The sequence below is a fragment of the Mesocricetus auratus genome, unplaced genomic scaffold (genome assembly GCF_017639785.1).
Source record: "Mesocricetus auratus isolate SY011 unplaced genomic scaffold, BCM_Maur_2.0 Super-Scaffold_100030, whole genome shotgun sequence".
Lineage (NCBI taxonomy): Eukaryota > Metazoa > Chordata > Mammalia > Rodentia > Cricetidae > Mesocricetus > Mesocricetus auratus.
The window spans coordinates 3,689,343-3,707,428 of record NW_024429211.1 but is presented as its reverse complement, the minus strand read 5'-3'; the positions used below and the strand labels follow the sequence as shown (position 1 = coordinate 3,707,428).

Below are 18,086 nucleotides of genomic sequence, written 5' to 3'. Positions count from 1 at the left end.
GTGTACCACCACTGTCCAGCCAAAGTTTTCACAAAATTGATCTTCATATTTAAAGAAGCAGACTTTCCATTTAGTTCCTAATGGTATTTGAACAAGAAGATATGACATAGTGACTGGAATGATTGCAGCTCTCAGAGAAGACCTGATTTCTGTAGCCTGAACACATAATGTGAATCACAACCATCCACAACTCTGACTCTAAGGATCCAACCCCACCATTTTCGGGTTTCTTCAGACACATAATAGACATACATACATAGAGGCAAAACAGTTGTGCTCATAAAAATAAAATATATCTAAAAAAGAACACATTATATGGAGCAGGGTAAAATTTTAAAATTTCCCCCTTGATATTTTTGCTTTCTATCATGCTCATACTATCACCACAATATTATCAGAATTATTGTCATTAGCTACTGCATGAAGTCTCTAGGATAGCATTTACAGTAGACATCAATCTTATTGTAAGGGAAGGGCACTTAATACAGTCTCTCCACTATTGTTTAGATTCTTAATTGCTGTTATCTTTGTGGATTTCTAGGCATTTCCCTAGTGCCAGATTTCTCTTTAAGCCCATAAGGGCTTTCTCTAATTAAGGTATGTCTTCACTTGCTCTCCTATATTCACCTCACAACTCAATCTACTTGATACCTCATGTTCTTCTTTCCCCTACCTACCTCTTTCTCCTACCTACCTCTCCTCTCCGCTTCCCTCCAGCTTCCTGTTTGTTCTGGAGCTCTGTTCACTTTCCCCTTCTCCAGGGGACCATGTATGTCTCTGTTAGGGTCCTTCTTTTACTTAGCTTCCCTAGATGTCTGGATTGTAGGCTGGTAAACCTTTGCTCTGTGTATAATATCCATATATGAATGAGTACATACCATGTTTGTCTTTCTGTGACTGGGAAACCTCATTCAGCTTCAGAGATCCACAGAGAAGCACTGAGCTGAATCCTGGAATCCAGTTGTAGAGATGCAGAGGTGAATAGCAAAGGGTTAAGACCATGTTGAAGAAACTCACAGAAAAAGCAGACCTGAGCAAGTGGGAGCTCCCGGACCCCAGCCATACAGCTGGAAAGCCAGTATAGAACCGAATCAGGCCCTCTAAACATGGGTGAAGTTACGAACCCTGGCCTGTCTATGAGGTCTCTTGTGGACTTTGACGGATGCCCAATAGAAGGCCTCACTCTCCCTGGGGAGTGCGGCATGTGTGTGTGGGGGTACTGTAGTGGGGATATGAAGATGGGAAGCAGAGAGAACTGGAATTATAAGTAAAATAAGATTTCTTTTCTTTTTCTTTTTTTGGTTTTTGGAGACAGGGTTTCTCTGCATGGTTTTGGAGGCTGTCCTGGCACTCACTCTGTAGACCAGACTGGCCTGGAACTCGCAGTGATTGCCTACCTCTGCCTCCTGAGTGCTGGGATTAAAGGTGTTTGCCAACAAAGCTGTTTTTTTCTGATTTAAATAAAAAAGAACTATTGGCATTAAATACTACTTGATTATATTGAAAACGTTTCAGAAATCTAATAACCTTCCTCAAAATGTAAGATATACCGTGAGTCCCAGAACACATCTGCATACCTATCATATCAACTAGTAGGTTCAGTACATGGATAATTATGAAAACACATGTGTGGACACTGTTTATTGGCTGGGCAGTGGTGGTACATGACTTTCATCCCTGTATTTGTGAGGCAGAAGCAGGTGGGTCTCTGAGTTCAAACCAAGTCTGAACTGCAGAGCAAGTTCCAGGACAGTCAAGGATACACAAAGAAACCTTGTCTCAGAACAAACAACCAAACAAACACAAAACAAAAACAATAAACAAAAATATGTTTATTAAAAAGTGTGGAGTGTTTCATATTAAAGATGGAATTCTTGTTGAAGTAAAAAAAAAGCCAATATCGCAAAAAAGGAGTAAGTTTTCCAAAAAATTACTGAAAAACCCAAACGCATAAAAAGGAAATACAATTCAATATACTAAGTAAACAACTTAGTTTGAAAACAATTTTAAGAGCAAAATTATGAATTTGTATCTATTTATTAATTTTATACTCTTGAGCTTGAAGATTCCCAATAGTAAACTGGTCAGATTTCACTGTCAGTTTGATACAACCAAGGATACCTGAGAAGTCAGAACATCAACTAGGAATCTCCTCCATCACATTGCTCTGAGTCCATGTCTGTGGGCCTTATCTTTATAGATGATTAATGTGTGTGGGACCATGCCTAGGTATGCAGTAGGCCTGGGCTACATAAGACATCAATCTGAGGAAGCTCGAGTGAGTAAATCAGTCTAGAGTTCCCTACCGTGGTTCCTACGTCTTCTGCTGGAGTTCTTGCTCTCATTTCCCTCAGGGATGAACTCCTAAAATGTAGGAAGAAACAAACCCTTTCTTCTTAGCTTGGTTTGTTTTTATCACAGTATGAACCATGTAATTGATTAAATGATTTGGGAAAAATATTATGGGACAACTAGTTCTATGAATACTTTCAAAGTAAGTAGAACTGAAAGAGTGAAGCAGAACACAAGTATGAATGATTTGGTTTGAACATCCACTAAAACCAAGGAATGATTACTGAGGCAGAGAGGAAGTTTTTCAGAAATCTTCCATTTATAGCATTTATATTGAAAAGGGAACTCAAAGGGTGCAGACTAACTTGCTTCTTCACTTTTGTTTTCTTCCTCCAGTTCCTTCAACCCAAACACTCAGATTTTTCAGTTTGCCATGGGGACAGGGACATCTAAATGTACTTTCAGAACAGTATAGGTAAATCTCTTCTTGTAAGTTGTAATTATAGGAAAAGGGGAGGAGGGCCAAGTTTCTGATACTTGCAAATGCATGCAGGAATACATGTGTGCATGTCTACTGAATGTCTGTTAAGTTTTGAAACACTGTCAATAATGCATTGTGTACAATGCTTTGGGAACTGTGAAAGAGATTCCAGGGGAAAACATTTCGTGGATAATTGCATTTTTGTTATATTCATATATAAAATTATACTGAAACTGAAATAAGATTGTCTACAACATTAGACAGTCATTCACCCCATACTCTCAGATCTCCAGATCCCAGAGTTTGCAAAATTGACAAAGGTGTAACCATTTTGAATTATAGATCATTCATTTAGCTTCAAAATACTGCATTTGAAATTTCAGCAAGGAGTCTGACCCAGGAAACATTTCTTTGTGGCTGTAGTTGTGTTTCAATAAAATCTTTAAGGTTAGGTTTTATATGGACAGACTATGGAACTTTTGCCTGTGCATCTGTTCTTAAGATGAGCTAACAGTTATCTCCTTCAAGCTTCTCTTATACCAAAGTGCATTCCTTCATCTCATGGACCACTAGATGGACATTGACATGACCACTTGAAACTTAAAACTCTTTTTAAGGGAAGAAGAGATCATTACTTTAAAGCAATAATGATGAAAATGGGTATCATGTTTTATTACAAATGATATGTTTGAGGCCTACGGTAAAAGACTATATGTTGTTGAGGCAGAGACAGTAAATCATGAAGGAAGTCCAATTATAGTAACTCTGGCCAATATGAAGTATCTATACATTCAAGTTTCATTGGGGTCTTAGTCATTAGACTACCTGCAATATTTGGGTTGAATTATTGTTTAAGGACTGTGCCTATTAGTGGGCAGTGTACAGTAGCTGTGAAATAAAGTGCAGCATAACATAAGAAAGGTATAAACTCTTAAGTATACCTGAAAAGTGATGTTTTCTAAAAAGAGGTAGGAAAGGTCGAGAAAAAATAAGTTAAACTACCTGAACATGACGATGGTGATGGTGGTGGTGGTGATGTTTAGGCTGGTGAGAAAAACAAATAAAATCAACATTGATGAAGTCAATATGAGATAATCCAACTTTAAACCAGAAAATATTCAAAATGATCAAAATACCAGTTACAGGTCTTCAGCTCTGCTAAGTTAAATAATGCAAAAGTATTTTGCTTAAAAAAGTATAGGAATTATCTTTGTTTTATTCTTTGATTCTTGTGATTGTTCAGACCTTTAATGACAAGAATTCTTTTGCAGAGGTAAGAGGTTCTGTATGAGTTCAAGGCCACCATTCTTCACAGAGAGTTCCAAGAAAGATAGGTCTGGATACATAGACATTGTGTTAAAAATACCAACAAAAAAACCAAATAAATTAAGGTTTGTATTTAGAGAAATAGGTAGAACTGGGCTAGGGAGGTAAATTTACCTAATTCCATATGCATAATCTAGATAAAAAATATGAATGACATCAAAAGATAAGGCAATCCTTGAGGTGAAGAAAAATTCCAAAGTGAAAGTAGTATGAGAATGAATATATACTTGAAAATGGCAGTATTTCCAGTTTCCTCTTCTGAAAGCACATACAGTTATTTGCTGGAAAGTAAATGGTTCATTTATTTAAATGACATAAAAGGCAAATGGGTGCACGTTGAATAGGGCCCAAACAGAATGCATGGGGTATAGGAAAATGAAACTCAGAAACCCTAATTTTGTATTCAAATTGATGCTCATTGATATAAAACTAAATAGCTTAAATAAAAAATTAAAAGGACCCAATGTCTAGAATTAACAAGTACTTTTAAATAATTCATTTAATAATATTAGAGAGAGGACCTAGGACTTTGTGTATGGTTGGCAAACACTCTTTCAGTGATGATTTTCCCCCTGCCTTTCACGTTTTATTTTGAGATGTAGTATCACTAAGCTTTGCAGAATGGTCTTGAACTGAATTTGTGTTCAGGCATTACTGTCCTACACTAGCAGTTAAAGCTTTTCTGCAAGGGACCAAAAGAGAAAGTAAACACCAATTTAGCCAAAACACTTTGATCTGTAGTCCTGTCCTGCCTGCAAGATATGTTGGTGAAATTGTGGAACAAAACTTGCAGGAGTGCCAGGAGCAATCCTTACATAAACTTTAAAGGCTGACAAGAGCCCATGAAAACAGCTCATTCACCTTCCCCCACAGGAAGGTAGCTTAGGTATCCTGTGGTAGCTGAGTGACCTCCTGATAGAAGAACCTGGGCTCACAGGAATAGCTGATAGCAATCTGTAGTTAGATTACTTAACAACTCTTCTCTCTACAATTAGGTTATTTAGTGACTCACCTGGCGACCTCCAGCCTACTAACACCTCAATTATCTTCATCTACATTCCTGCTGCTCAGCCTCAGTGGTCTGTGACCATCAACACCCTCAGTATGTGACCAAAAACTCTCCTTGGTTTGTGACCAAGAACATTCCTTGGCCCAATTACCAGGCAATGACCACCCACTCCCCCACCCCATCCCACCCGACACCCCTGAGCGTCCACTTTAAGTACTACATAATGTGCCTAAAGAAAATAAAATCTTGCAGCTTGATCTGAATGTCTTTCTTGCTGTCTGTTTCTTGTATATCTTGCTCCACCATTCCAGGTTCCCAAGGGCTCAACCCCCATTGTGCCCTGCTGGCCAGGGCATGGGAGGAAACAACCAACATCTCTTTTGACTTAAGGTCCATTTCATGAGATCAAATGCATACCCGACACTGCTTGGGTGACAAAGAACCTGTCACTATTCAGCCCAGGAACTAAAGTAAAATATAATAGTAGTATTCTAAAAAGTATTGCATTCAACGACTCTTAATGAAATTATGACAAACTCAGAGATCGGTCCTTAGCACAGTAATCGTCACAGATACATTCTTCTACAAGAAGTGGGAAAAATACACATACCTCCACCAACCAGATATTATACAGAGAGGGAGAGACCATAAAGCACTCAGGCTTAAACTTATTTTATGCAACAAATCACTACCATCAGAGTTCAGAGACCTACGGAAAATGGAGGCTGAGGGAATTTGAGATCTAGAGGGATGGAGGACAACCTCAAAACATGGACTCTAAATCAATGCACATACGAATTTACAAAGTCTGAGGCAGCTTCATAGGTGTGTGGGTCTTAATGCATGCTCTGCTCATATGGTATGGCTTCTAGGTGAGAGATTTATAGGATTTCTGAGTGTGCAAAAGAGCAGGTCTCTGAACCTTGTTCCTTTTCCTTCAGTTTGTCCTGTTCAATTTCGAATTGTTTTTTGTTCCATGTTACTACAATCCGTGTATTCATTTTATTACGTTATTAATCTATTTAACTTTTTATGTAAATAGAAACAAACTTATTTTATATATAAATCCCAGTTCTCTGTTGTTAATCTTGAGAAGACAGTTTTCCAGTGAACGATGGGAAAGTAGTTGTATAGGAACTGGAAGAAATAGAGGGATGGAAAACAATAATCAAGTTATATGACAAAAAACTAGTTTCTTTCAATTAAGTTAAAATTAGTTTCTCAATAATAAGCCAAAATTTTACCACACTTTAAGTCATTGTTATATTTGGTTCTATATTTATTATAAGTATAAGGAAACATAAACCATTATTTTTAAGATGAGGATGAGGATGATGCCTGCATTTGAAGCACTGTAGCAGACAACAGGTGAAGGTCAGCCTGGATTACAGAGTGAGACCTCAGTAAACAAACCAGAAATAAAAAAGTGATCATACCTAACAAAACAAATAAACAAACAAGCAAACAGAAAACATTTCCTGACAGATTTGGGATCTGAGGTTAGGAATTAGCCAAAGTATGAAGAGATCTCACTGGAAGAAGTGAGGAACAAGAAAGTGAATGGGAAGTATTCAGCGAATGTAGAAATCCCAAGTTCAGTTGTGTACACATACTGATTTCAAGATAGTAAGTGAAGTCATTTGTCATATAGGCAGAGACCCATAATTCTGAAACAAATTTAAATCTATTTTGAGCTCTAACAATAAAATAAATTCTTTTCATTTCCAGTATAGTGACCAGTTAAATACAAATAAACGGGATAGGATAGATTGATGCTTTTCTGCAATATCATGAAAATAATTTAGGTTTATTAGTGCAGTGCAGTCTTCCTGTAATCTATGAAAATGATCCTAGTGAAGAATCCTATTAATAGGGGTAATGAAGTCTCAAACCTGCCACTCTTTAGGCCAAACAGGACTTCAAGCATTCAGTTGAGCTGTTCACCCATGGAGTCCCATGAAAATCTCTCTAAAATCAGATGTAAATGCTAAAACGGGTTGCTTTTCATAAACTGATAGCCTTGTTGAGGAGAGCATAGTGGTCTGGGGTTTCAGTCTGAGGTTTGCTGGAGCCAGGATCACATTTCAGCCTGAGGTGGAGGTAAGAATCAGTGGCCAGCTGTTTTGCTTTTCTGATCTTCAGCTTGCAGCTTAAATCCCCATACCAGTCTCTGGGTCATTTATTTATTGTGTTACATTTCACCACTATATTCTAGACCTTTTGTGTGGGAAGGTCTTTGCAGGCTACCAAAAGTGAAAGGTGGACACCAACACAGCCACACAATCTCTGACCTACGATATGTCCTGCCTGAAAAATATGCAAGGGAAATTGTGGAACAGGATGTGTAGGAGTACCCAACCAACGTCTGATTTGACTTAAGGCCCACTCTACCAGAAGGAACCCATACCTGATGCTGCTTGGGGAACCAAGAAATATAAACTGGATAGCCGGGAGACCTATGATAAAACCAAACACAAGTGGGTCTAAAGTATCAATTGAATGATTCCTAATGACATTCTCCTGTGCTCCTAGGTCAGTGCCTTATCCAGTCATCAGCAGAGAGGCTTCTTCAGCAGCAGATGTGAATGGCTGCAGGCATCCATAGCCAGACATTATGGGATAAGAGTGACTAACTTAGAGATCTGCATCAAATCTCTGCCCTCAGAGCTCAGGAAATCCTGTGATAGAGGAGGCAGAAGGACTACAAGACATAGAGGACATAGTAGACACCAGGAATATAAGGTCTTCCAAACCAGCCCAGCAAGGACTATATAAGCTCAGAGACTGAAGCAGCAAGCACAGGGTATACAAGGGGCTATACCAGATCCTCTCTGTATATATTAAAGCTATTAGCTTAGTATATTTATAGGAATCCTGAATGTAGCAAGTATCTCTCTGACTCTTTTGCCTATTTTGGGGATTCTTCCTGTTGGGTTGCAATGTCAATTTTTGATATGAAAGTATGGTTTCATACAAGTAAGTTTTATTTTGCCAGGTTTGTTGTCATCTTTTAGAAGTCTGTTTTTTTCTAATGATAAACAGTAAGTGAGTGGATCCAGGGTAGAATGGATGTGGAGAGGAACTAGGAAAGGAATAGGGAGGTGAACAAAGTTCCCAAAATTTGCATTATACAAGTATGTATTGATGACAGTCAAGTGAGTGGGAAAATGGGAAAATCTCTGCCATAAGTTTTATACAATAATTAATGATAGTTTATCTTGCCTTTGGGGTATCTGTGCTATAGTTAGTGGTCAATGAATAAATGCCAATAGTTTTACCTGCCAGTTTAGTGGATGTTAAATGTGACAGAGTTATGTAATAAATAGCTATGAAGGGTACTCAAAGCTCAAGATAATTTGTGTCTGAATCTTTAGCAATCCAAATACTGTAATAAGCATTTCACAATTGCAAGATTCTAATAAGTCAGCCAACCATCTCAAACTTTTATTGCAAGATTCTAATAAGTCAGCCAACCATCTCAAACTTTTAATTATAGTCTGTTTTTTTGTCTATGAGCTTCAGTTTAAAGTACTCCTTGTTGACCAAGTATCAAATACTGTGCATGGAGAAATATAACATTGATTTTTGTCCCTGGATGGGGGAAAGCATTCTCAGAATCTGTAAAATGAATCTTGTTGAGTCAAAGTGAATTATTTAGGATATACAAATAATTGGTAAATACATTAAGGAATGCCAATATTATATTAATAGTAATTACTCTCATGATGCAGACGTGATTAACACTCCCTGCTGTATCTCATATTATGTTTATATGAAATATAGCAGGATTATTACACACAATTACTATAATACTCAAGAATATAGTATTTTTCAGTATACTCCCCCTCCTTTCCTCCCACACTGTTCTGATTCCTAATGTTCCCATGTCCATCTGCCAGTGGGAGTAGCTAACCAATGGCTGGTCTAATCTAAATCTTATTCGAGGAGAACGATGGACTTCATGCAAGATTACCCAGAGACCTAGTATACATTCAAGCATGCCTAATGAAATTCGAATTACTCATAGTTTGGTACCTCACACACCTGTCATTAGAGAGGTTACATATAGCAACTGATGGAAACAGATACAGACTCAACCAAACATTAGGCAGAGGTTAGAGAATCCTGCAGAAGAGGAGAAAAGGATTGTAGGACTCAGAGCAGTCAAGAACACCGCAAGAAAATCTACAGAATCAATATACTTGATCTTATAATGCTTCACGGAGATTGAACCAACATCCAGCAAGCCTGCATGGGACTGACCTAGGTATTCTGCATAAAGGTTACAGTTGAGGAATTTGCTCTCTTCATGTGGGAGTCCTAACTGTGGTAGCAGGGGCTATCTCTTTTACTGGATTTGGAAACCTACACTTCATACTGGGTCACCTCGTGCACCTTTAATAAATAGAGAGGTGCTTAGTCTTACTCCAACTTGGTAAGTCATGTTTTATTGATTATTGATAAGAAACATTATTGATAAGAACATTAAAGAGGACTGGATTTCAGTGTGGGAACAGTCTTGAGAGGCTTTTGACACGGAGGTTACAGTGGAAACAGTATCTGGGTCTCTAAAATGTGAAGGTTAGTGGACTAGAGAAAGAAAAATAGCTGGTTATAGAAGGAAACACCACAACCAATGAAAAGTACCCTGCTGTGTCACACAACACTTTTTAGCCAAACTTACTATAGTCTTCTTTTTTGTATAGTGTTTTGTATTTTATGACATAGCACATGCTTATATCATTCAAAACCATTCATTATTGTATTAGTTCAAGCATTTTTCTTTAGTGCACTTGAGTTCATGGAAAATTTAAGCAAAGAGAGTCTTTAATAATTATATAATTGTAACTGATGTTTGTGATTTATAATTTTTTTCTCCTGTTATTTAGGTTTGGTGGGTTTCAGTTTTGGGAAGTAGTAGGACTGTTTACTACAGAAGAGAGCAGATAAGAATATTTAGTAATTTTAAGTTCATTTTTACAAATGTTTCTTTTAGTGTTTTCCATGTTATCTAGTGTCTCTGGAGCTATGGATTGTGGTCTGGTTATTTTGCTTTATTTACATCACTTATGAGTGAGTACATTAAATGTTTGTGTTTAGGAGTCTGGGTTACCTCACTCAAATTAATTTTTTTCTAGGTCAATCCATTTGCCTGCAAATTTAGAGATCTCATTCTTTTTCCCACTGAGTAGTACTCCATTGTATAAATGCATCACATTTTCTTCATGCATTCTGTTTTAGAGGGGCATCTAGGTTGACGACCCTAAGAAGGACATAAGGATCACCGAGGGAAGGGGAAATAGATGATATTTCCTGACTAAATTAGCGGTAGGGTAGAGTAAGGGGAGGACACAGGGAAATTGTTTCTTTTACTCATATTATTGTTTGCAATCAATATGTAGAATCATTTGCTAGACTGAAGGGAAATCAAGATTCTGCAGACTGTTATGGATATGGCCCAATATTATTTCTTTGGTGTCATAAATAAAAGGAAAGAAGCCTCCAAAATGAATCATTGTAATATTATTCCTGCTATTTGCTTTGTTAAAGTAACTACCATTTAATATTTCCTATCTGAATTAACTGCATTGTGTGCCATTTTGGGTTTAATTTAATGAAGTAATATTTGATTACAAGGTGAAACCTATTAGATTTAAATTTAATATTTTAAATTAACATTTGTAGTCCTATATTTGAACATGAATCTTTTAAAAATATTTTCTATTTAATCTTCATCAAATTCTGTTTTTTTCTAAAACTTTTGGTGCAATACCTATAGTATTACTGACTAGCAATAGGAAAATATCCTTTATGAAATGATGAGTTCTGCCTCTTTTTGCATCATTTGTTTGTAATATGCATAAGTCCCAATTTTTTGTGTGTTTTTAGAAAGATCAAGTGTATAGTGGTTATGCGGTGTGGAGATATGGTTTGATAGTTAAGAATATTTGGTTTTCAGCACTTAAGTGGTGACTCACAACTATGTATAATTCCAGTTCTAGAGTGTCATAAGCCTCTTTAAAACTCTATGTGACAATAGAGCTAACCGTGTTGTTGGAGATCTCAGTAAGTCAGCTCCTAAGTTATGAGCAAGGAAGTGTTGTACCCATTATTCATCTGTCTTGTGGTGGCGTGGATAGGGGAGAGATACAGCTCAGGACACCTCGACAAGATTCCCACCTCAACTCAGGTGGGAGATCTAGCCCTGAGGTCCTAAGAGTGGGAGAGCTGGTTTTTCTTATCAACCATCAGCTGCAGTACCCCTGAGAGTGGCTTTTCATCTAGACTGTGCACCAGAGTATAGCTGCTTCTGAAGGTATAGGTGCAAGAGAATCTACTAAGAGTACGTAAAATTGAGAAAACTGACCACAACCCTTACTCAGTCAACTATTTTTGTTTTACTTCTCTCGGTACTTAAAATTTTGTTTTGTTGCTTAGAGTTTTGGGTGAAATGCAGGTATAGTCAAAATGAATTTCTTAGAGAATATGAAAACTGGGTATCTGCTGATTTTTTAAAAAATGCTTTTTTTATAATTTAAAACCCACTGTGTTGCTTGTGTGGTGGTGGTACATGCCTTTAATACCAGCACTTGGGAGTCAACGACAGGTGGACCTTTATGAGTTCGAGGCCAGCCTGGTCTACAGAGTGAATGCCAGGATAGGCAACAAAGCTACATAGAGAAGATGTCCCGTAAAACCAAAAAATAAAAAAAAAAACAAATAAATATCAATCTTCCTTTACATGAAAAGTTCATCTGAGTAAATTAGGAGATTGATTATGGGGGAATTCAGAGGGGAGTGGTGTTTAACAAGTGTCTATAATACCCCCATTTGAGGATCAGCACTGCTTTTATCATTTAAAAAATTATACATGGTTATTTCTAAACATTTTTGAGAATTAAGCATACTTCAAAATAAATTCAAGAAACATGTTTCAAAAGACAGGTATGTATTTGAAACATTTTCAGAGTAATGTACTGTTACTTGTATTACTCATTTGTATTTGTAGCTCAAGATGAATGTTATCATGAGTGTATTCACAGAAGCTGATAAAGATTGAGTTAAAAAATAGATATCTAAGGAAAGTTCCTTTGATCTTTTGAGTCTTACATCAAATGGATACAAGTAGCTGATAGTCTAGAAGGATTTCTATAACCACACTGAACACACACACACACACAGACTAAGAGAGAGCGAATTTAATATAATCATTAATTCTGATCAGAATATCCTCTTCCTAAAATCCTACAAGATTTTCCCCAAATGTCATCCCACCTAACTTCATACCCCGTCTTTATTTTTAAAACAAAACTGAAATAAAAAAATAAACACGAAAACATATAGAGTCCATAGTAGCACAAAATCAAAAACCATAATACACAAGCAAAAGACCAGCAAGTCCAAAATATCTCAAGCATAGCATTAGCAGACAAAAATTGACAAAGATATCATTGAGTGTGTTTTCTGTTTGCCACCCAGTGCCTCACAAGGATGACAGGCTTAAATATGGTTAGTATACCCAGGAAGATCCAATACCTAGTTATTAGTGTTCTTGCTAAGTATGCATGGATCCTTGTGTTTGATTAATAACATTGCATGAACGGAAGGTGCGGTCCACACATTTAATGTAGGCATTCAAGGGCTGGAAGGACAGGCATGAGGAGTTCAAGATCACTCTATGTGCATTGCAATTTCCAGTCCTACCAGTGATACATGAGACCCTGTTTAAATAATAAAGAAAGAAAATGATAGAGAGAAAAGAGGAAGAAATTAAACAAAAAACTTCCCAGGCTTAAACACTAATTTCATCTGCATGTGGTTGCATGTAATTCTAATCACAGCACTAGAGAGGTAGAGTCAGGAGGATCTCCAAAGGATTTGAGTTTGAGACCAGCCTGGTCTATAGAACAGAGAGAGAGAGTGGTCTAAGACAACCAGGGCTACACAAGCCAATCAACCATCACACCAACCAAAGAAAATCATTTGTATTATATCAGGAAAGACACATTTTACAGTATGGGCACACACACAAACAAAATTTGACATCATTGTAATTGTTTAATTTTAAAAGTATACATTTATTTATCTATTATGTATAGAGCAGCACAAACACATTTTATATTTTATGTGTGGTATCACAGGACTGCTTAAGTAGACTTTTCTCTCCTTCCACAATAAGGAACCCAGGGATTAATTTCAAATTGATAAGTTAGCAGGAAGGTACTTTTACCAGCTGGCCTATCTTTCATGGCATTCAACATACATATGTTTTAGTTCATAAAGTAAAAATATTTTTATTATTTTCCCCCAAAACCAGCTTAATACTTAATACTTCTCTAATCCTTCCATTAAATTAATGACCTCATTTTTCCCTACATAAACTACTAAAAGGATGTACTTGTATATACATATATTTGTACATATTCCTGTTTATAGCCCAGTCAGTCTGTATAATTTAGGGAACAATGGGAGAAAATTGTTCGAGCAGGAATAGTGTTAGGGCATTGATTTGGCTGAAGGCTGGTTGACAGTGTTCAGCAAAACTAAAATGTATGAAAAATCCTTAAATATATTAAAACAAAATACTTAACATTAATGGAAACACTACTCCTGGATCATGAGTTATTAAATGAAAAGCCTAGTGACAGACAAGGGTTACTTCCCTAGGAGGTGATGATCAGAGACTCCCAGAAAGTATTGAATAGTATACTGATTATCACAAGTGTTCTTGATTTCCCCACAAAATTTCATGGTAAGACCATGCTGTTGAATCCATCACATGTTTTCTTTCCTGAACATGGAGAAATAAACTTTGAATAAGCAGGAAAGTGTTCTTCATGGTTGTCTCTCATAGAGATAAAAAATGCTACTCTTGCTATGTGAAGAGAAAAGGTAGTGATTTCTTTTTTTAACAAAATATAATGTTGATACTTTGGGAATTTCACATCTTGCACCACAATCCTACTCACCTCCCAATGCATACATATCTGCCTTTCACCCATAAAGCATACCCCACAAAAAACCCCAAATTTATTAAAAATCAAATAAGGAAACCAAATAAAAACCTGCCTTGTTCCTCCATATTTCCAGTTTCTCCAGTAAATCTTCATTCATCCAAGTGACATCAGGAGCTGTGCTGTGTCATGCAGTATTCCCTTTTTAATTACAATAAGTCATTGGTCTGCTTCAAGGCCACTGGCTTCTGGCACACCATCATCACTGAACTTTCACCAAAACTCCTTTCAGATATGCAGTCACACAGTGTCAGTCACATCCTGTGGCTATCAGTTTGCAGGACCAGTCCCTTTACCCTTTCTATTAGGTCTTAGATGGGGGAGACGTTAGGGTGGGCCAAGCCAATGAGTTAGCCACAGTGACTCAATTACCATCTGATACTATAAGATATTAGAGTTTCAGTATCCTTGGGAGACAGACATGGGGAAGAACATATTATCTCACAATATTCTGATGCCAGCCAAAAGGCATACAGAGATAAAGAATGAAGCTGCTTGCTGCTAGCATGATTCACATAATAGAGAGCCTGGCTGCTCTTGGATTCAAGGACAGTGCAGGGAGCTGGTTAATTGATTACACTGTTCTTGGTAATGTTTGTGTCTAGGTTCTATATCACCAGCTTCTAAACTAAACTCGGGGTACTATGGAGCACTGCAAGGTATGGACTGGGCATTCATCCCAAATCTATCCTGTGTTTCAGTCTCAGTTTCTTTTGTCTGACATTACTCAGTCCTAGCTCCCCATTTCTTTTACCCCACAAACACATTGGAGCAGGTTCCAACAACCTGAGGCACATCATGTGGGTGGTACCTGAGCTGTCTAGTCCTGATCACTGGGACTGAAACTCTTAGGCAAGGGGTGGAGTCAGCTCTTCCATGCCCATAGTGAGGGGTGGGAACATATCTCCTACGTATATAGGCAAGCTATCTTAATTGTGGTTGGGCAGTTGTCTTACTGCAGAGTCTAGGGAGTGGCAAGAAGAGATATGTCAGGGTCAGTGATTAGTGGAACTGACTCAGCAACGTCATCAGGATTCAATATCCATGCTTCCTATATCTCCCCTGTTGTAACAGGGACAATGGGCAGCAATGCATACTCCAATTATAGCAGCAACACAGACCCAGACACAGCCCTTATGGAGATGGGGAAGAACTGGGAGCAGTAGGAGGAAGAAAAACAGTAATCATTATATACTGTACAAGAAAAGAATCAATTATCAACAAAAGGAATAGTTTAAAAAACATGACTTTGAAATGAAAAACAAAGTACAATCATAACCCACCCCCAAAGCCCAAATAAACAAACACAAATGTTTGCTAAATATTTCTTGCTTCCTCACACACCAAAAATCCACAATGTGGCCTGGGCTTTGTAATGTGAATGATCACCCTGGAAGACTACTGATGTAAAGTGACAGGACAGATTGAGGGAGCACAGGGAGGGGCATTGTGTAGATAATATGACACAGCAAACGACAAAGCAAGCCAGGTCTTCATCTGATAGCTTTGTGATCTCATACCTCAGAATCAAAGACTTGATATCTAATCCCAACCAATTTGGAACAATTAATGCACAAATATGATATCCATCTATTTAATACACAACAGAGCCCACAACGAACTGACCTGTGTTGCTGCATTGTATTGCTGAGGATTCCTCAGGTGGATGTGACAGGCATCTTGACTCCCTCTCCTCCTGCTGCTGCACTGATTTGATGATCACACTCCCAAAGCCCAGAATGCGCTAGAGACAAAGCCCAACCCTGCAGTCACGCATGCGTGCATGTTTGCCAGGCTGCAGGGACTCAATCTTTTCTGAACCTAATGACGCAATGCAGGCATTGCATTCTTTCTTATTGCCAGTATTGAAACACATGGTTTTCATAATCATCTGTATAAATTGATCACAAACAATTTAAAGGTGGTTTGGGGGGCAATGTGGACTACATAATCACAAATCATGTTCTACTTCATATCTGTCTAAGAAAGACTCCTGAGAAAAAATAAAACCCAAACTAGAGAATGTACAAAATGCTAGACCGTTGATGCACTGGCAACAGAAATCACTAACAATTAAAAGATGTGACATTCAAAAACATTGTGTATTAAACTGGATTAATTATTCCTTATTTTTAAAATTTCAAGGGAGTTTAAAATTTCAAGGTAACATGAAATTCTTACCATGGACATAATAACTATTGTTTTCATAAAAGTATTGGGTTTCCTTTCATTGATAAAATTTCTTACTGACTTAAAAAAATTACCTACCATGTTATCTATGTCATGTTTGCTTTTTAATTTTTAAGGCAGAATCTCAATGTTAGCCCATGCTGTCCTTGGAATACTATTTGTTGACAAAGCTGGCATTACTCTAACAGATCTACCAGCTTCTGCTACTTGAGTGCTGAATGTACCACCATGTGCCATCAAGTTAAATAGTAATATCTATTCAAATAAAAATAATTTTTATTATTATATGTGGTTATGATATTACTGAGATGGAACTAGGATATGGAATTCAGCCTTTTTGCTACCATTAAGTGCTTTCAACAGGTTTTCTTTCTCTCCAGATCTGCTGTTTACTTTTATGCTATGTTAAGTTACATCCCTACTGAGTATTCAGACAAACAAATATCTAGATACACTCCTGAATTTCATTTTATTTTTGGATTCTGAGGCAAGTTTTCCCGTTACAATTATCTTGGCAGTCCTTGAAATTGCTCTTTAGACCAGGATGGCCTGGAACTCAGAGAAACGCCTGACTCTAGCTTCAGAGTGCTGGGATTTAAGGCACTCACCACCAGTCCCCAGCAGCTATGGAATTTTCAATATGCATACATTCAATTCTTCCAATAAATGTAACATAATACTGATGTAAAAATATTACTGTCAGCAGGTTAAAGACCTATGAGATAGGGAAATCCACAAGGAAATATTAAATATTATTTCAAATGAGACAATCTGCACTGTGCATTACTAAATCATGGAAGGGAGCTATTAGTAAAAATAAAAATATGACTTTGAAAGGAAATTTATGCCGTCCATCAATAATGTTGGTTACTTCTAACAGACTTGAGGAACTTTTGAGTAGCACAGTCCCCAATAATGTTTACCAGTACGGTTTGAAGGGGAAGAGGAACGAATTACACAGAGACTCTTTGAGACAATCTTCCACTTATGATAAGCATGTTAAACAAATCTCCAGCCTTTCCTTCTTTCAGCACAGATCCTCCAACTAGTACTTACAGGAAGAGCTCTTCTTAGAACAATATTAAGTTATGCCTCTGGAAATAGGGGAAAGAGAGAAAACCAACACCTATTGTAGCAGCCGATTGAGGAACAGCTGCCATTCTCCTAGGTCAGAGGTGCAGAACCTCTTAATTTCTCAACTTACAGCACAAGGGCAGCTATCTCACTTACTCTACTTGCATACTCTATTCCATCTTCCACGTTGTCACTATCCTGTGTTTCTGCCACAGTTCCTTTTAACTGCCATTTCTCAACCCTAGCATCACATTTCTTTACCCTAGCTAACACATTAGAGCAGGTTCCAACAACCTGAGACCAAGGGAGTGGGGTGATACCTGAGTTGGCTAGTTCTGGCCACTGGGACTGAAACTCCCAGGTGAAGGTTGGAACCAGCACTTCCATGCCCATAATGAGGAGTGGGAACATGTCTCCTAGGTGTATAAGGAAGATTTACCATGAGTGTTGGACAGCTTCCATACTGCAGAGTCTAGGGAGTGGCTGGGAAAGATATCCCAGGGGCAGTGAATTGTGGGTCTGACTCAGCAAGGCCTCAGGTTTCAACATTCATGGTTATTTTGTCTCCCCTGTTGTAACATGGGCAATGAGCAACAGTGCAGACTCCACTTATAGCAGCAACACATACACTAACAGGGCCGTCATGGGGATGGGTAAGAACTAGGAGGAGTAGGAGGAAGAAAACCTGTATTCATGACAT

General features: G+C 37.7%; 1 protein-coding gene across 6 annotated transcripts in view; it reads right to left on the bottom strand.

Annotated features, from left to right (window-relative positions):
- Snurf (SNRPN upstream open reading frame) overlaps positions 1-18,086 on the bottom strand; it is a 128,643-nt gene that overhangs the window by 50,751 nt on the left and 59,806 nt on the right. The window contains exon 1 of one of the 6 annotated variants that reach the window (XM_021223385.2): positions 15,749-15,777. The exons of the other annotated variants lie outside the window; for them this stretch is intronic. Coding sequence (XP_021079044.1) covers positions 15,749-15,762 — 14 coding nt within the window. The 5' untranslated portion in view covers positions 15,763-15,777. Of the gene's footprint in view, positions 1-15,748; positions 15,778-18,086 lie in introns of those variants that run through there. 6 annotated transcript variants of the gene reach the window in all.